The 18,967-nt window shown below is 39.3% G+C and overlaps 1 protein-coding gene across 1 annotated transcript in view; it reads left to right on the top strand.

Annotated features, from left to right (window-relative positions):
• Window positions 1-181: 181 nt before the first annotated feature.
• COPG2 (COPI coat complex subunit gamma 2) overlaps window positions 182-18,967 on the top strand; it is a 307,326-nt gene continuing 288,540 nt past the window's right edge. The window contains exons 1-4 of the mRNA XM_070513489.1: window positions 182-313; window positions 1,478-1,530; window positions 2,160-2,240; window positions 4,822-4,893. Coding sequence (XP_070369590.1) covers window positions 277-313; window positions 1,478-1,530; window positions 2,160-2,240; window positions 4,822-4,893 — 243 coding nt within the window. The 5' untranslated portion in view covers window positions 182-276. The remainder of the gene's footprint in view (window positions 314-1,477; window positions 1,531-2,159; window positions 2,241-4,821; window positions 4,894-18,967) is intronic.

Here is an 18,967-nt window from a genome sequence, read left to right as displayed (position 1 = left end):
CTAACTTGTCGCAGCAGGGACAAGGATGCGGCCCCCGGGGCCCAGCGCCTGGCCCCGCCTCCGCCCGGCTGGGGGAGGAGCAGAGGGCGTGGCCGCGTCCCCTGGGGGCGAGGGCGGCCGGCAAAGCCGAGGAGGGCGGGCCTTGTCCCCGAGTGACGGGACGCCGGCCCAACCGGCGCCAGAGCACGAGGCCGGCCTTCCTGCAGCCTCTTCCGCTCACCGGCTGCGGCGCCTGGGACGGTTGCGGTGGGTCTGGGCGCTGGGAAGTCGTCCAAGATGATTAAAAAATTCGACAAGAAGGACGAGGAGTCTGGTACGCGCTGGGCTTCTGACGCCCACCCTCAGCCGCTGGGGCCCCTTCCCCCGCCGGCCGCCACCTGCTCTCCGGGACTGCGGACCCGGGGGCGTGGGCGCCGCTGTGCCAGGGGGCCGGAGCTGGAGCCCGGCCCCTCCCTCCGCCCCGCTCCGCTCCCGCCGGGGGCCTGCCCCTCGCCCCTCCCCCGGCCGCCCGGGCCACCCCTCGGGTCGCGCGCTCCCGCCCCCCGGCGCCCGCGCTCCGCATTGGGCTGCACAGGGTCTGCGTGTCGTCCCCTCCGCCCAACTCAGGCGCAGCCCCTCGGAGCCGCCCCCGCCCCGCTCACCGGGCGTGGGCTGCCGGCGGAGGGGCGGGCCCTTGGCAGGTGGCGGAGGGAGTGGGTGTGCGCGTGTGAGAGGCGGGGGATGCTGCTCGTTTTAGGCCCAGAGCGGCTCTGAGATCGACGGGACAGTGTGTGTGTGTGTAAATGAACTTTGAGGTGCCTGGTACCTTACAGTCTTTCTGGGGACCTTTGCTCTGTCCACTTCCCGGGGGCAAAACTGTCCCATGGTACGTAGATCATTTAACGCTCAGGCGTCCAAAAGTGAGTCGCGTCTGAATACCCGTCTTTGGTCCAGAGCAAATAGGAAAGATGCCAGGCTACCTTAAAACAAACAAACACACTCAGTGTTTGATAGGTGCCCTCACAGAGTGTGATCCAGGGTTGGGTTAGTAAACCTCCATGGCCCCTTTCAGCTTTAAGTTTATATGATTTTCTCCTAAACGCCCCTTTTCTGCCTCGCAGTAAATGTTAGAAACACATAAAATAGTGCTTGCCTTTAGGGAAATCTAAAGGACCCTACCACAATCTCGTTAATCTTAGGCGTGTGGACATGACAGGTATTTGTAACATTCATATAAAAAGAGGACAGGGAAAGACGACACATTTCCCGCAGGGCTCCTGCAAAAGAGAAGTGTAAGTTCTTACAGGATGGCAATGACCGAGCTAGTACCAGCATCAAAATGATCTTATTCGATTTATATGCATATTAATAATGATCACCACTGATATCCAAGTGGTCACCTCACTTAGGTGAGATATCCCAAGCATTCAATACCCTTTTTTGGAATATAAGTTTGTGTAGGACAGCTGTTAAAGACATTTTTTGTTTTGTAATGTAGGTAGTGGCTCCAATCCTTTTCGGCATCTGGAGAAGAGTGCTGTCTTACAGGAGGTATGGCTTGGAAATATATTGTGTTCTTTCTTTTCTATTCCATTTTAGAATGGTGGGCAGAGAGGCCCTGAAATGTTGCGATCCAAAATAAGAATTAAGGAGTGTAACAGAGTTCAGAGTATATAGACTTGAGGGAGAGGGAAGAGGGCTTCCTTGTTATAGAAGAGTCTAGAGTTTATAGAAAGGCAAAAACATGCAGACTCTGCCACATGTTGAGAATTGTAAATAAAACACTAGAAGAGGTGTTTAGTGCAAGGTTATCGAAGGAAGTTATAGATATTAAGCTCATCGTATTCAAACGATGTAAATAGATTTTGTGATTCTAACTTAACAGATGAAGCCCACAGAGTTGAAGCAGCAGGCCTAAGGGAATGAGTTAGAGTGTGGAATGGAAAATCAAGGCCATGTCTTATAAGTTATTAAATTGAATTAATATTAGTAATTCAATAATATTAATTGAATAATATTAGTAATTCAATAAATTGAATTAATAATAAATTGAAAACTGTAAGCAGCTAACATTATTTGGATGTAGTGATTAAAATAGATAATGGTCTTTATTAAAGTTGGTTTTCTGTCATCTTTGGTAGAAGATACACTGTGTATAGCAGTGGTTTTTGTTTCCATAGGCTCGTCTATTCAATGAAACACCCATCAATCCAAGAAGATGTTTGCATATTCTTACAAAGATTCTTTACTTACTGAACCAGGTAAACTATTTTGATTTTCCTCAGATTTGTGTCCTGGAATAGAATATATGACATGCAGTGAAATGCTTTCTGGAAAGTATTATTATTTATTTTTAAAAAATTCACTTAATCTTAAAATCTACAATGTTTAAGGTAATAATATATCAAACTTCTTGAGGACAAGGATTATGACATATACTTCTTTTTTAGTCATGAGGTCCTGAACCAGTTAAACATGTTGTAGATTCTTAACACTGATATGAATTTAACAAGGATTAAGAAATATTTAACAAGTTGATGTTACGACATGTTGTTTAGATGTCTTTATATCCCTCCAAAAATATAGTACAAAATCCTACACAAATTCCAGATAGATATTTTACCCTTTTTTTGTTGGGAGGGTAATAATAGTGATGTTTTAAAGCTTTGATTTTAATATTTAGATTTTATATTTGTGATGCCTACTCTACTGTTAAAAACGATATGATTCTGGGCTTAACTGTTTTATACCTTAATGTCCTTTTCTGTAAATGGGGATTATGATAGTACTTGTTTTATAAAGATGTTGTGATTAAATGAGGTAATAAACGTAACGCATTGAGCATAGTCCTGGACACACAGTAAGCATTTGGTACTAGCCTTCATTCAGTCATTCAGCAGATAGTTATTACATACCTGCTATGTCCTATGCACTGTTTTAAGCACTGGGCATATAGCAGACAAAAACCAACAAAAATATTTGCTTTAATGGAATGTAGATTCTATTTGCTGTTATTATTGTTAAATTTTTTTTTTTCGCTTTTTTTGCTTCAGACTAAAAATCTCATGAAATGTCTAGGTTCTTAGAAAATTTGATTTCGTTTCTTAGATTCATATATATACATAGACACACACCCACACGCACACACACACAAGCACATGTAAACATACACATACATATATACTTAAGGCGGTTTACATATGGTGCTAAGACGACTATGGTTTCCAATTTGAATTCCATGAGAATATTTTATCTTTACTATGTTTCATGACTGAAGACCTCATCCAGAGACATCATAAAGTTTTATAGTTTGCAAATGGAGACTGAGCAACAAGTACATACATTTGAATAAAATAGATGTATTTACAAATGTCATATCCCTCTCTGTAGTGTATTAGAAACACTTAAGGCAAAGTCAGTTTAACTTTTCATAGCACACATTTGTGTCGAAGTTGGCTAAATCCATTATATAAACAGAGTTTTGAGTAGTTGAAGTTGGTTCAGAGTAGCATATACTTTTATATTGGCCACAATCTCTTTGATGGGCAACTTATGTTGAAACATTTAGTTATCTTGATAGGGAAATTACCAAGGACAGTCTGGCACATAAACAGGTTTGGGAACTTTAGTTTTATCTTTTGCCTAGTTCTTGGTAGTGCTTTATGGAAAAAAATAGTTGTAAATTTCTACCAGAGTTGACATATCCATATATTCTCTGAGTTTCAAGTCAAAAAGTAGGGACTTAGGACTTACTAATGTGACTTGAAAAGTACATGGATTTCTATGTGTTCACTAAATATTTATGAAAGAAAGAGAGGGAAATCTGATTATGAGCAACTTGGGTCTTCTGATTTAAGTAATTGTAAACTCTTATTATGCTTTGTCTTTCATCCTAAAATTTCAAAGTTTTTCATAAAAATTTGTTTATTCTTCTACCTATGACAGATAGATTGAAGACTAGTTATATTCTTTGTGAAATATGAAAGTGATTAAGCCTAACACATTATAGGATTGCTTTTAATGAAGAAATTGAACGTTGAGATGGTAATATTTCAGGTGGTCTGTGATCCGCAGTGCTTTGACTGTTAGTGAAATAGGTTATCAGACACCTTGCTACTAAAAAAAAATGGTTCCCAGATCAGCAGCATTTGCATCACTGGGAGCTAGTTAGAAATGCAAAGTTTCGGGCTTTATCACAGAGCTGCTGAATTAGAATCTGCATTTTGGCAAGATCCTCGTGATTGATTAAGCACATTAAAGTTATGATCCAAAGGGGCTTGCGCGAGTGTCTTGAGATCTGTTGGCAGCCCCTTAAGCCAACTTTTATATGACTAATCTCGTTCCTGCTCCTTTGGTTGGTCCTTTTTAGCCATGTTTTCTGGGATTCCTAATAGACAGTTCTTTACGGTTTAATATTATTGTGCTCCTTTGATGTGTCAGGCTTTGTGCTGGGCGTTGGAGTATAGAAACGTATAAGGTACGCTCTCTGCTCAGAGGCAGGTAACAGTAACATCTTATTCTGATTAGGAACTCAACTTGCTATCATTTTCTACCTCCTTATAAATCACCGTTCTTCTGGGAAATTAAAATAGTTCTTGCCAAAAAGTTAGAGACCACTATTCCAGAACTTTTATAGCATGGTGTGTGATACTGAATTGTTTTAAATAAGAAGCGGATAAATGGTTATGCAGGTTTATAAATTGAAAGCCAGAAAAATAGCAAAAGGCAGAATATTTACAAAGTGGTTTTTTCCTGAGCTCTAAAAGATTTTTGCATAAATAAAGAGAAAATCCTTAATATACTTTTTGTGAAGTTTAAGGGGTTGTTTTGCATTTTACTTAGGGTGAGCACTTTGGAACTACAGAAGCCACGGAAGCCTTCTTTGCAATGACTCGATTGTTTCAATCTAATGATGTAAGTCTTGTTTTTTTATTCTTCTGGGCTGAAAAACCTCCTTTTATTTGTTTTCCTTGGGGAACTTAGAGTGTTCCAAATTAGGGAAGGTTGTTTGAAATGTTTAAAATTACTTAAAAGGTGTTTGTATTCATAGAACTTATAAATGTTCATTAAAGAACATTTGAAAGAATGAACGTGTATGGTATAAAGCTCTTCACCCACAGATCTACCATGCAGTCGTAAAAGCTTTCAATACCCAGCTTCTGGCATGACACTGCAAAGATGGAGTAGTGTAGAAGTCAGTGGACATAGCTGCCACACCTTCAAGTTCTTAGTCAAGTTTCTGGGAGACCCGGTGTTGCTGTTGGTCAGCTGGCCTGGCAATTGAGAAGAACTGAGTGGCCAAGAGGACATGGAGTAGGAAAAGAGAAGAGTGAGAACAGACTGAAACTGTCAGCACCTCTGTATCTCTCTCTCATTGCCTTAGACCACCTTGACTTTCAGAACGCAACGGCTGTGCTTTACTTCTGTCTTCTAAATGTGGCACATATTTCTCTTTTGCTCAGCTCTAGTTCAGAACCATACAGTGAAGGGGAGTCCAGGATATATATATATATATATATCTCCTAGCTTTTTGTTGACAAATTTGCACAAATCTAGCAGTACTTTTGGTATGTATCACGTATCATCACAGGCCACATTTTGTGCCCAGGCCCCAGGACCTTCTGGGGTTTGAGTCTGGTTTTATGTCTAGAGAGTGAGAGGTTTTGAGAGTAGGTCCTCAGGAACATGAGCAGTCCCTTGTAAGGCAACCATCTCAGGATAAGCCATTACACATTCTTTGGGCAAAGGGAGACTAATTTCCTCAGACAGTGGATGAAGATCGGCCTCAACTTGCGAAGGAGGCTTGGAGGAATTTAGGAGTTCAGGGTACTCAGCTTCATCAGAGTCTGCCCATATGTCCCCATCCCAATTTTCAGGGCCCCACTCCGTCCCAATTAAGGTCCTAACTTTAACATAAGATATCTCACAAGGGTGTGAATTGCATTTGCATCGTAATTCAACCTCCTGTAGGATGTGCTTTGCAGAAATCTCAGCCCTGTGTTCACATGACATAGGGCTTTCTATTAAGGCATTAGAGAAAGTTTCTAGTCCCTTATCCAGATCTTGAACTATGAATTTAAAACTGAGCTCATCATTTTCTTTTACCAAGTTCTCCAGTGTACTTAGAAGCAACTAACCCATTATACAACTAATTTTTACAAAAATGTTCTATGGCAGCAACTACTGGGTTACGCAAAGACTTGTCTTCTATAGGTTCTTGATTATACTTGTCTACAGGTGATAACTTAAGTGTTTTACCACTGCATGCCATAGACTACTAGTGTCCCCTTTACCAGTGGAAACAGGGTCATTAATGCCTTTTATCAAATCAGAGAAGCAATTTCAGATTCCTATCCTTAAGGTCCTGTTTCCCTTTAACTACTCCCTGTACCAAAAATTCAGGGTTTAATCAAGGAAGCAGAACTACTATGATTATTATAGAATTAATTATTAGTGAAATTGGACTAGAAAACTAGGCATTTCAAGCTGCTGGAGTAGGGCCACAGAGAGGAACTATTATAAAAGTATGGAAGGCTGTTGCCTCTTTGTGACTCTGAATTTGTAGCCCAAGCGTCTGGTAGTGGGCTTGAGGTTGCTGTTGCTCAGAGGGCTGGCAGTGGGGAAGAAGAGCTGGACATGGGGCAAAGAAGAGGATGCAGAGCAGGGAAGAAAGAGTAAGGACAAACTGGAAGCCTCTAGCACAGAGATTGTATTAAGAAAACAAGGCATGAAATAGTTTTCTAGGAAATGGATTGGGCAAATGTGGGATTGTCGGACAGGACGAACTGCCCCTTGAAGTTAGTGGTCATGAATTTAAAGTATTACCAGGTAGCATGGTGAATGTTTTTCTCCATCTACAGCCTTCAGGTTAAGGCATGGAACAGCTAAAGAAATTGGGTTTAATCGGGGTTGGGGTTTTGCCAGGTTAGTAAACAGAGGGAGAAGCAAGGAAGTTGAGCGATTGAAATATTCACTATGGAATCTCTGTTTGGTTAGGAGGCAAGTGAGAACAGGGACTAATATTTAAAAAAAATAAGGGAAGTAACCTGGGGTCTATATATGCAACTAGGAACAGTGGCAGGTGATGCAGTCTAGCGGCAGAAGTGTTAAAGCCAGAGTTTTTTAGGGAGGAAGGAGATACAGTGAAAGAAGCCAGTGCAGTGATTTTGAAAAGACAATGAGGATCAACTTGGACAGCTTCACCACTTATAGGTCTGGTAGATGAAGGTAGGAGAGAAAACAGCCACCGTCTGAGAGGGCTGCAGGGGAATCCTCAGGGGAGAGCCAGGTTTTAGTTAGAGAAAAGATGGGAACATTCAGAGGAGAGGAAAGGCTATAAGGGGTTTTGCTGATGAAAGAGCCAGAGAACATGAAGGAGGGGTTTGGGATTTGGGGAAGGATGGCAGACGGAGTCAGATTAGGTGCTGCACCTGGCTGCATGGCGGTGTGTGTCCACGTGACGAGTGCTGACCAGGCTGTTTGAGTTTTTTTGTAGTGACTGAGGTGGGTAACCGTGCACAGCATGATGTGATTCATTTCAGTGGTCCCTTAGGCAGAACATGGAGTTGAGAGTGTGATTTTTGGAGGGGAAGGAGAGGTGGGGCCTTTGCCAGCAGCATGTGGAGCTCCTTCCCATCCCAGCCTTCCTTTACTAGAGGGTAATTACTGTCTTGAGATTGGTGTCCTCCTATCCGTGTTTGTTACATGTGTTTGTATGCATAATCTATACTTCGTGTTTTTGTGTGTTTTAAAATATAATGTTGTAAATGATGTCATTTTCGTATTATTTTGTGGTTTTAAAAATTAATATATTTATACAGTTTCATTACTGAATGGAATTGCAGTGTGTGAATGTACGGTCTTCCTATGTATTTATCCATTCTCCCATGGGCAGATAAATGAGTTGCTCTCACTTTTTTGGTGTTACACGTAATGTTTATGTACATGTCTTCTTGTGCACATAGTGAGAATTTTTCTGGGGTAAGTACCTATGAGTGGAATTTCTAGGTAATGCTAGTTATTCGATCTTGTTAAATTGATCTTAAAAGGTTGTACTAATTTACACAGATGCTACTCCAAATCCTCACCTGGCTCCTGATAATAATTTCTTATCATCAGAACTAATTATTTGTAAAATGGCATTTCTTTGTGGTTTTAATTTGCATTTTCATTATCACTGCTGAAACTGAAACTTTTCGTATGTTTAGTGACCATTTTACTTTCCTCCTCTGTGAATTGTTCATATTCTTTGCTTATTTATATTCCTCCTACGGGTTTGTAGGTTTAAAATTTTTTAATTTTAATCTTTTTAAAAAAATCAGCTTTATTGAATATAATTTATATCAAATAAAATTCACCACTTTTAAGTGTACAATTCAGTGAGTTTTGACCAACATATGGTGTCATGGAACCATCCCCACAGTCGTGATATAGAAACTTTTCATCAGCCCAGAATGTGTCCCCATGTTCCTTTGTTGTCCGTGTCCTCCCTCAACCTCTAGCACCTGGCAACCACTGATCTACTTTCTTTTTTTTTTTTTTGAGGAAGATTAGCCCTGAGCTAACATCTGCTGCCAATCCTCCTCTTTTTGCTGAGGAAGACTGGCCCTGAGCTCACATCCGTGCCCGTCTTCCTCTACTTTATGTGTGGGACGCCTGCCACAGCATGGCTTGCCAAGCGGTGCCATGTCCGCACCCAGGATCTGAACCGGCAAACCCTGGGCCGCTGAAGTGGAACGTGCCAACTTAACTGCTGCGCCACCTGGCCAGCCCCTGATCTACATTCTGACACATAGTTTTGCATTTCCTAGAATTTCATTTAGATTTAATCATACAGCATATAGTCTTTTATGACTTTTATGTCTTATTTCTTTCACTTATCTTATAGCTTTTGAGATTGATCCAAGTGTTGTGTGTATCAGTAGTTTGTTCATTTTTATTGGAGGTAGTTTAATTTATTCATCGATTCACAACTTAGTGGATATTTGAGTTATTTACAGTTTATGGTTATTGTGAAGAAAGCTGTTAAAAATACTCAAGTGCAAGTCTGTGTGGACCTATGTTTTCATTTTCTTTGTTCATATCTGGAGGTGGCATTGTTGAGTTTGCATTTCCTTAACGATGACTGTATTAAGGAAACATATGCTTATTTGCCATCTATGTATTTTCTTTGCTGAAGTGTCTGTTCGAATCTTTTACTTGTTTTTTTGTTTTTTAATCTGATTGTCTTCTTATTGAGTTGTAAGTGTTCTTTATATTTTCGGGTTACGAGACCTTTATCAGATAGATGTTTTGTAAATATTTCCTCCCAGTCTGTGGCTTGCCTTTTCTTCACTTACCGCTGTCATCTTCTTTTTTTCCCCTAAAGATTGGCACCTGAGCTAACATGGGTTGCCAGTCTTACTTATTTGTTTTTCTTCTTCTTCTCCCCAAAGCCCCCCAGTACATAGCTGTGTATTCTAGTCGTGAGTGCCTCAGGTTGTGCTATGTGGGACGCTGCCTCTGCATGGCCTGATGAGCGGTGCCATGTCCGTGCCCAGGATCTGAACTGGCGAAACCCCGGGCCGCCAAAGCAGACCGCGCGAACTTAACCATTCAGCCACGGGGCGGCCCCTGCTTCTTCTTTTTAAGTATAATTTACAGACAACAAAATTCACCCTTTTTAGGGTATAGTTGTATGAGTTTTGACAAATGCATACAGTAGTATTATCACCCCTCTGCAATCAAGACTGAGAAGATTTGATCGCTCCAACAAGTTCCCTCATGCCTTGTTGTAAGGTCTATTCCTCCTGTCCTCAGCCCCCAGCAACCACTAATCTCTTTTCTTTCCTTATACTTTTGCCTTCCAGAATGACATACTGAGTAAAGGCTTAGGAGTCTTCTTTTCAGTCACTTAGCATGGTGCATTTGAGATTTGTCCATGCTGTTGTTGGTATCAGTAGTTTACTCCCTTTTATTTCATGGTAATATTCCATTGTGTGGATGTACCTCAGTTTGTTTATCTGTTCACCAGTTGAAGGATATTTGGGTTGTTACCAGTTTTTGGTGGTTATGAATAAAGTTGCTATAAATATTCATGGTAAAGTTTTTGAACGTAAGTTTTTATTTCTCTTGGGTAAATATCTGGAGTGGGATTGCTGGGTCTTACAGTAGGTGTATGTATGTTTAATTTTGTAAGAAACTGCCAACCCATTTTCCAAAGTGACTGTACCATTCCCACCACCACTGTAGGAAAGTTCTAGTTGTTCTGCGTTCTGGTCAGCACTTGGTATTGTCTTTAACTTTAGCCTTTCTAATAGGTGTGTAGTGGTATCTCTTTGTAGTTTTAATTTGCATTTTCCTGGTGACCAGTGATCTCAAACATCTTTTCATGTGCTTTTTTTGCCTTCCATGTATCTGCCATGGTAAAGCACCTGGTCATATCTTTTACCTGTTTTTAATAATTTGGTTGTATATTTTCTGTCTTTTTTGGAAGAGGAAGATTGGCCCTGAGCTAACATCTGTTGCCAATCTTCCTCTTTTTGCTTGAGGAAGATCGTCACTGAGCTAACATCTGTGCCATTCTTCTTCTGTTCTATGTGGTATGCCGCCACAGCTTGGCTTGATGAGCTGTGCTAGGTCCACACCTGGGATCTGAGCCTGTGAACCCCAGGCTGCCAAAGGAGAGCACGTGAACTTAATCACTGTGCCACTGGGCCAGCCCCTGTATTTTCTTAAATTATTGAATTTTGGGAGGTTATTATATATTCTGGATACAAGTCCTTTATCAGATATGTTTCCCAGATATTTTCTCCCAGTCTGTGGCATGTTTTTTCACTTTCCTAGTCTTTCAAACAGCAGAAGTTTTTAATTTTGATCAAGTCCAGTTTATCAATTTTTTGTTGTGGATTGTTCTTTTGATGTGTATTGTAGAAATCTTTGCCTAACTCGAGGTCACAGAGATTTTCTTCTATGTAATTTTTCTAGGCATTTTGTAGTTTTTATATCTTACAATTATTATTATTTTAAGATCCGTTTTGAATTAAATTTTGTATATGATATAAACTAAGGGTTAGATTTCTTTTCATCTCCTTGCTCTTCCTCCCTTCATTATCTCTTCCTTTTGCTTCTACTTTCTTTTCTCAGCAAATGGTCCTGGAATAGTTGCATATCAATATGGAAGGAAGAGGAGGTGGAGGAAATGGTGATTGAGTTACATTGACACATTGGAACATTCTGTTTTGTTTCATTGATCTATATGTCTGTTCTTATGCTAGTACCACATTGTCTTGATTACTGTAGCTTTAGAGTAAGTTTTAAATCAGATAGAGCATGTTTTCCTATTTTTTTTCTTTTTCAAAATTTTTTTGGCTCTTCTAGGTTCTTTGTATTTCCATATGAATTTTAGAATCAGCTTGTCCATTTCTACTAAAAAAATGCATGCTGGAACTTTAATGGGGATTGCATTGAATCTAGTGATCAATTTGAGGAAATTGACATAACATTATTGAGTTTTCTGATCCACATACATGGTATATATCTCCCTTTATTCAGGTCTCCAATTTCTGTCAGCAGTATTATAGCTTTCAGCATGCAAGTCTTATACATATTTTGTGAAATTTACCCCTAAAGTAGTTAATAATTTTTTATACCACAGTAGACCCCGTTTTCTGCAGGGGATATGTTCTAAGACCCCCCGGTGGATGCCTGAAACTGTGGAGAACCAAATCTTATATGTACTATGTTTTTTCCTATACATCTATACCTTTGATAAAGTTTAGTTTATAAATTAGGCACAAAAGAGATTAACAACAATAACTAATAATAGAATAGTTATAACAATATACTGTAATAAAAGTTATGTGAATGTGGTCTTTCTCAAAATTGTACTGTACTTAGTGACCCTTCTTCTTGTGCTGATGTGAGATAATAAAATGCCTACATGATGAGATGAATTGAGGTGAATGATGCAGGCGTTCTGATGTAGCATTAGGCTACTGCTGACCTTCTGACAGTAAGTCAGAAGGAGGATCCTCTGCTCCCACACCATGGTTTGACTGCAGGGAGTTGAAACTGTGGAAAGTGAAATTGCAGATAGAGGGGACTCACTGTATTGAATCTGTATTGTTTGTAGGTAGTCTATAGAAATTAAATTGATTTTTGTGTATTGACTTGTTTCCTGTGATCTTTTTTTTTCTTTTTTGTGGAAGATTAGCCCTGAGCTAATATCTGCCACCAATCTTTTTGCTGAGGAAGATTGACCCAGAGCTAACATCTGTGCCCATCTTCCTCTACTTTATATGTGGACGCCTGCCACAGCATGGCTTGGTAAACAGTGTGTAGGTCCACACCTGGGATCTGAACCAGCGAACCCTGGGCTGCCAAAGTGGAACTTAGCTTCTGTGCCACTGGCCAGCCTCTGTTTCCTGTGATCTTGTTAAATTCATTTATTAGTTCTAGGAGTATTTTGGGAGATTCCTTAGGATTTACTTTTTCCTTTTTAATCTGTATGCCTTTTATTTGTTTATCTTATCTTCTTATCTTGCACTATTATACAGTGTGAATAGAAGTGATGGCAGGGGACATCCTTGCTTTGTTCCTGATCTTAAGGGGAAGATGTTTAGTCTTTCACCATTAAGTAGGATGTTAGCTCTAAGTTTTTCATAGGTGACCTTTATCAGATTGAGGGAGTTCTTTTCTATTCCCACTTTGTGGAGAGATTTTTTTCATGAATGAGCAGTGAATTTTGTCAAATATTTTTTAAAGATATCCATTGGATTATCATATTTTATCTTTTTAGTATATTAGTATGGTGAGGTGCGTTTATTTATTTTCTTGGAACATATAAAATCTTTGGTTTCTGTTTGTTAAAATTGGTTAAGGAATTTTGAGTCTGTGGTCTTGAAATATATTGATCTGTAGTTTTTTCTTATGATGTTTTTGTCTGGGTTTTGTATTTGAATAATACTAGCCTCATAAAATGAATTGGGAAGTGTTTCTTCCCGTTCTGCTTTCTGGAAGAGTTTTTTGTACGATCATTATTAATTTTTCCTAAAACATTTGATGGGGTTCACTATTGAAGTCATTTTCTTTGTGGGAAAATTTTTAATAATTAACTCCATTAAAAAGAAAGAGATATGGTGCTATTCAGATTATTTGTCTTCTTGAGTGGGCTCTGGTAGTTTATGTCTTTCAAGGAATTTGTCCATTTCATCTAAATAGTTGAACTCTATTGGCATAAAACTATTCATAATAGTCCCCTATTCTTTTATTGTTTGTAGGATCTGTAGTGATGTCTCTTCTTTCATTCTGATATTGGTAATTTGTATCTTCTCTCTTTCGTTCCTGGGAGGTTTGTCTAGAGATTTGTAAACTTTATTGATCTCTTCATAGAACCAGATGTTTATTCTGGTATTTTTTCTCTATTAATTGTTTTTCTCTTCCAAACATTGTGCAAAAAAACCAGAATGCTGAAAAATCAAGCCAAGGGCCGGCCTAGTGGTACAGCGGTTAAGTTCATATATTCTTCTTCGGCAGCCTGGGCTTCACTGGTTCGGATCCTGGGTGTGGACATGGCACCGCTTGGCAAGCCATGCTGTGGTAGGCGTCCCACATATAAAGTGGAGGAAGGTGGGCGTGGATGTTAGCTTAGGGCCAGTCTTCCTCAGCAAAAAGATGTTAGCTCAGGGCTAATCTTCCAAAAAAAAAAAAAAAAAGCCAGAAGAAGGAAAAAAAAAAAAAAGGAAAGAAGGAAGCATAGATCAAAAAGCAGGAGAGCCACCCCTGATGGCCTAGTGGTTAAAGTTCGGCGCACTCCGCTTCAGCAGCCTGGGTTCTCTTCGTGGTCGCAGAACCACACCACTCATCTGTCAGTAGCCATGCTGTGGTTGTGGCTCACATAGAAGAATTAGAATGACTTACAACTAGGAAATACAACTGTGTACTGGGGCTTTGGGAAGGAAAAGAAAAAGAGGAAGATTGACAGCAGATGTTAGCTCAGGATGAATCTTTCCCTGCAAAAAAAAAAAGCAAGACAAATATAAATCATATAATATGTAGATATAGACCCAAATGTATCATTATCTACATTAAATGTAAATGAACACAAAGAACATTTACAAAATTGACTATATACTGGGCCATAAAGGAAGACTCAACAAATTTCAAATCTTATGGACTGGGTTCTCTAAATACAATGGATTAATGTCGGAAATTAATAATAGGAGAATAACTAGATAATTCACCATATGTTTTGATATTAATAACACATTTCTGTTGTTTCCAGCCTTGATGGAATAAAGGGGCTAGATTTACCCTGCTACCATAGATACCTAGAAAATCAAACAAAATATATTACATGGTAGTTTTTGGAGATTAGATTAACAGGCCTTCCAGGACTGTGATCTGAAGAAAAAAAAAAAAACAAGATGAGCCCTAGGATTGCACCAGCTCGTTGACCAGAGGCAGATTACAGGCCTTATGTCAGGGGGGGCATGCGGAAAAAGAGCATAGCTTTCCCTCTGAGTTGAGAGCACAGAGGGGGTTTGGGGAAGCCAAGAGAGCCCTAATTTGTAGGGCAGAGTACAAGGGAGGAAAGAGGTGAGGGGAGAAGGAGAGAGGGAAGAAAGGAAGGAGATAGTTCCAATGATCTGCTGAGGGGCTCCCCTTGAATCTTGGGATAAGAACTGATCTGTGCATGCATAAAAGGGAACTACCCAAGGCCAAAGAAAGAATCACCAGAACACAGGGCTGAGAATAGTTCATATTCCCACCAGTGAGAGTGGAAAGGCCTTGTCGTCTGGTATAGTTCTCAGAAAGGTATCATTCAGTAGTGGGAATATATTAGCCTTAGACTAAAGCTTAAAAAAGCTTAAAAGCAACCCTCAAAAGTGGAACACCGATCCCAGGAGCATGATTGCTGGATCAAATAGTAAGAGTATGTTTAGTTTTGTAAGAAACTGCCAAACCACCTACCAAAGGGGCTGTACTGTTTTCATTCCCACCAACAGCGAGTGAGAGTCTCTGTTGTTCCACATCCCCATCAACATTTGGTGTTGTCACTTCCAGATTTTGGCCATTCTATTAGGAGTGTAGTGGTATCTCATTGTTTTAATTTGCCTTTCCCTGATGACATTATGATGTGGAGCATCTTTTCATATACTTGTTTGCCATCTGTTTATCTTCTGAAGTGAGGTGTCTGTAAGATATTTGGCCCATTTTTTAATCAAGTTGTTTTTCTTATTTTTGACTTTTAAGAGTCTTTTGTATATTTTGGGTAAAGTCCTTTCTCAGATATGTGTTCTGCAAATATTTTCTGCCTGTCTATGGCTTGTCTTCTCAGCCTCTTGACATTGTCTTTTGCAGAGCAGAAGTTTTTAATTTTAATAAAGGCTAGCTTACCCATTATTTCTTTTATGATCGTGCCTTTGGTGTTGTATCTGAAAAGTCATCACATGCCTAAGGTCATCTAGGTTATCTTCTGTATTGTCTTCAAGGAGTTTTACAGTTTTGTATTTTACATTTAGGTCTGTGATCCACTTTGAGTTAATTTTTGTGAAGGGTGTAAGGTCTGTCTAGGTTCATTTTTTTGCATGTGGGTGTCCATTTGTCCCAGCACCATTTATTGAAGAGACTGTCTTCGCCACATTGTATGCCTTTGCTGCTTTGTCAAAGATCAGTTGACTTTATTTATGTGGTGTATTTCTGGGTTGTGTCTTCTGTTGCATTGATATATTTGTCTGTTCTTTCACCAATACCACACTGTCTTCTTCATTCCTTGCTATGTTTCTGAGTTATTAGCTAGAATAATTTTCCCTGTGCTTGAACAATATACCGTTTAGAATCTTGCTCTTCCTAGACTTTAGATACTTTATCCTATGCCAGTAAGATCCTGGGTTTATTCTTCTGTGGCTATGAGTTGTTTATTTTTCCATTTATGAACTTCCCTTCATTTTGCCCTTGGCTATCTATTTAAATTTTTTGTTCCTATTTTATTCAGCATCTTTGTGTATTTATTTAGGCCGTATGTTTTAGTGGTTACAAGCACATCTTTGCCAACACTTTGTGTTGTCACTCTTTAATTTTAGCCATTTTGGTGGGTGTGAGGTGGTATCTGAAATGTGGTCTTTTTTTAAAAAAATTTTTATTGAGTTAACAATAGGTTACAATCTTGTGAAATTTCACTTGTACATTATTGTCTGTCACTTGTGTTGTAGGTGCAACCTTTCACCCTTTGTGCCCACCCCCCACCCTGTCTTTCCACTGGTAGCCACTAATCTGTTCTCTTTGTCCACATGTTTAAATTCCTCATATGAGTGGAGTCATACAGAGATTGTCCTTCTCTGTCTGGCTTATTTCACTTAATATAATTCCCTCAAGGTCCATCCATGTTGTTGCAAATGGGACAGTTTTGTTGTTTTTTATAGCTACGTAGTATTCCCTTGTATATATATATACCGCATCTTTTTTATCCAATCATCTGTTGATGGGCACTTTGGTTGCTTTCACGTCTTGGCTGTTGTAAATAATGCTGCAGTGAACGTTGGGGTGCATGGGACTTTTGGAATTGCTGACTTCAAGCTCTTTGGATAGCTACCCAGTAGTGGGATAGCTGCATCGTATGGTAGTTCTATTTTTAATTTTTGAGGAATCTCCATGCTGTTTTCCATAGTGGCTTCACCAGTTTGCATTCCCACCAGCGGTGTATGAGGGTTCCTTTTTCTCCATAACCTCGCCAACATTTGTTACTATTTGTTTTAGTTATTTTTGTCATTCTAATGGGCGTAAGGTGATATCTTAGTGTAGTTTTGATTTGCCTTTCCCTGATGATCAGCGATGATGAGCATCTTTTCATGTGCCGATTGGCCATCCGTATATCTTCTTTGTAGAAGTGTCTGTTCATGTCTCCTGCCAATTTTTTGATTGGGTTGTTTAATTTTTTGTTGTTGAGTTCTTTATATGTCATGGATATTAAGCCTTTGTTGGATGTATTACTTGCAAATATTTTTTCCCAGTTAGTGGGTTGTTTTTTTGTTTCAACCTTGTTTTCCCTTGCCTTGAAGAAGCTCTTTAGTCTGATGAAGTCCCATTTGTTTATTCTTTCTATTGTTTCCCTTCTCTGAGAATACATGGTGTCTGAAAAGATCCTTTTAATACTGATGTTAAAGAGTGTACTGCCTACATTTTCTTCTAGAAGCCCTGTGGTTTCAGGTCTCAGCTTTAGGTCTTTGATCCATTTTGAGTTTATTTTGGTGAATGGTGAAAAAGAATGGTCAATTTTCATTCTTTTACATGTAGCTTTCCAGTTTTCCCAGCACCGTTTGTTGAAAAGACTTTCTTTTCTCCATTGTATGCCCTCAGCTCCTTTGTCAAAGATTAGCTGTCCATAGATGGGTGGTTTTATTTCTGGGCTTACAATTCTGTTCCATTGATCTGTGCACCTGTTTTTGTACCAGTACCATGCTGTTTTGGTTACTGTAGCTTTGTAGTATGTTTTGAAGTCAGGGATTGTGATGCCTCCAGCTCTGTTCCTCTTTCTCAGGATTGCTTTAGCAATTTGGGGTCTTTTGTTGCCTCATATGAATTTTAGGATTCTTTGATCTATTTCTGTAAAGAATGTCACTGAGATTCTGATTGGGATGGTGTTGAATCTATAGATTGCTTTAGGTAGAATGGACATTTTAACTATGTTTATTCTTCCAATCCATGTACATGGAATGTCTTTTCATCTCTTTATGTCGTCATCCATTTCTTTCAGAAAAGCCTTATAATTTTCATTGTATAGGTGTTTCACTTCCTTAGTTAAATTCACCCCGAGGTATTGTATTCTTTTTGTTGCGATTGTGAATGGTATTGTGTTCTTGAGTTCTTTTTCTGTTAGTTCGTTATTAGAGTATAAAAATGCTACTGATTTATGTAAATTGATTTTATACCCTGCAACTTTGCTGTAGTTGTTGATTACTTCTAAAAGTTTTCCAGTGGATTCTTTGGGGTTTTCTATATATAAGATTATGTCATCTGCAAACAGCGAGAGTTTCACTTCTTCACTCCCTATTTGGATTCCTTTTTCTTGCCTAATTGCTCTGGCCAAAACCTCCAGTACTATGTTAAATAAGAGTGGTCATAGAGGGCATCCTTGTTTCGTTCCTGTTTTCAGGGGGATGGTGCTCAGTTTTTGCCCATTGAGTAATAATGTTGGCTGTGGGTTTGTCATATATGGCCTTTATTATGTTGAGGTAGTTCCCTTCCGTGCCCATTTTGTTCAGAGATTTTATCATAAATGGCTGTTGGATCTTGTTGAATGCTTTCTCTGCATCTATTGAGATGATTATATGGTTTTTATTCCTCAGTTTGTTGATGTGGTGTATCACATTGATTGATTTGCAGATGTTGAACCATCCCTGTGTCCCTGGTATGAATCCCACTTGATCGTGATATATGATCCTTTTGATGAATTGCTGTATTCGGGTTGCCAAAATTTTGTTTAGAATTTTTGCATCTATGTTCATCAGCGATATTGGCCTGTAGTTCTCCTTTTTCATGCTGTCCTCGTCAGGCTTTGGTATCAGTGTGATGTTGGCCTCGTAGAATGTGTTAGGAAGTGTTCCATCCTCCCTAATTTTTTGGAATAGCTTGAAAAGGATAGGTATTAAATCCTCTCTGAAAGTTTGGTAGAATTCCCCAAGAAACCATCTGGTCCTGGGGTTTTATTCTTTGGGATGCTTTTGATTGATGTTTCAATCTCTTTCCTTGTGATTGGTCTGTTCAAATTGTCTGCTTCTTCTTGAGTGAGCTTTGGGAGATTGTAGGAGTCCAATAATTTATCCATTTCCTCTAGGTTATCCATTTTCCTGTCATATAGTTTTTCGTAGTATTCTCTTATAATCCGTTGTATTTCTGTGGAGTCTGTTGTTATTTCTCCTCTTTCATTTCTGATTTTGTTTATTTGAGCTTTCTCTTTTATTTTGTAAGTCTGGCTGGGGTTTGTCAATTTTATTTATCTTCTCAAAGA

This window comes from Equus asinus, chromosome 1, assembly GCF_041296235.1.
Source record: "Equus asinus isolate D_3611 breed Donkey chromosome 1, EquAss-T2T_v2, whole genome shotgun sequence".
NCBI lineage: Eukaryota > Metazoa > Chordata > Mammalia > Perissodactyla > Equidae > Equus > Equus asinus.
The sequence above is the reverse complement of the archived record's forward strand: the minus strand, read 5'-3'. Positions and strand labels throughout refer to the sequence as shown.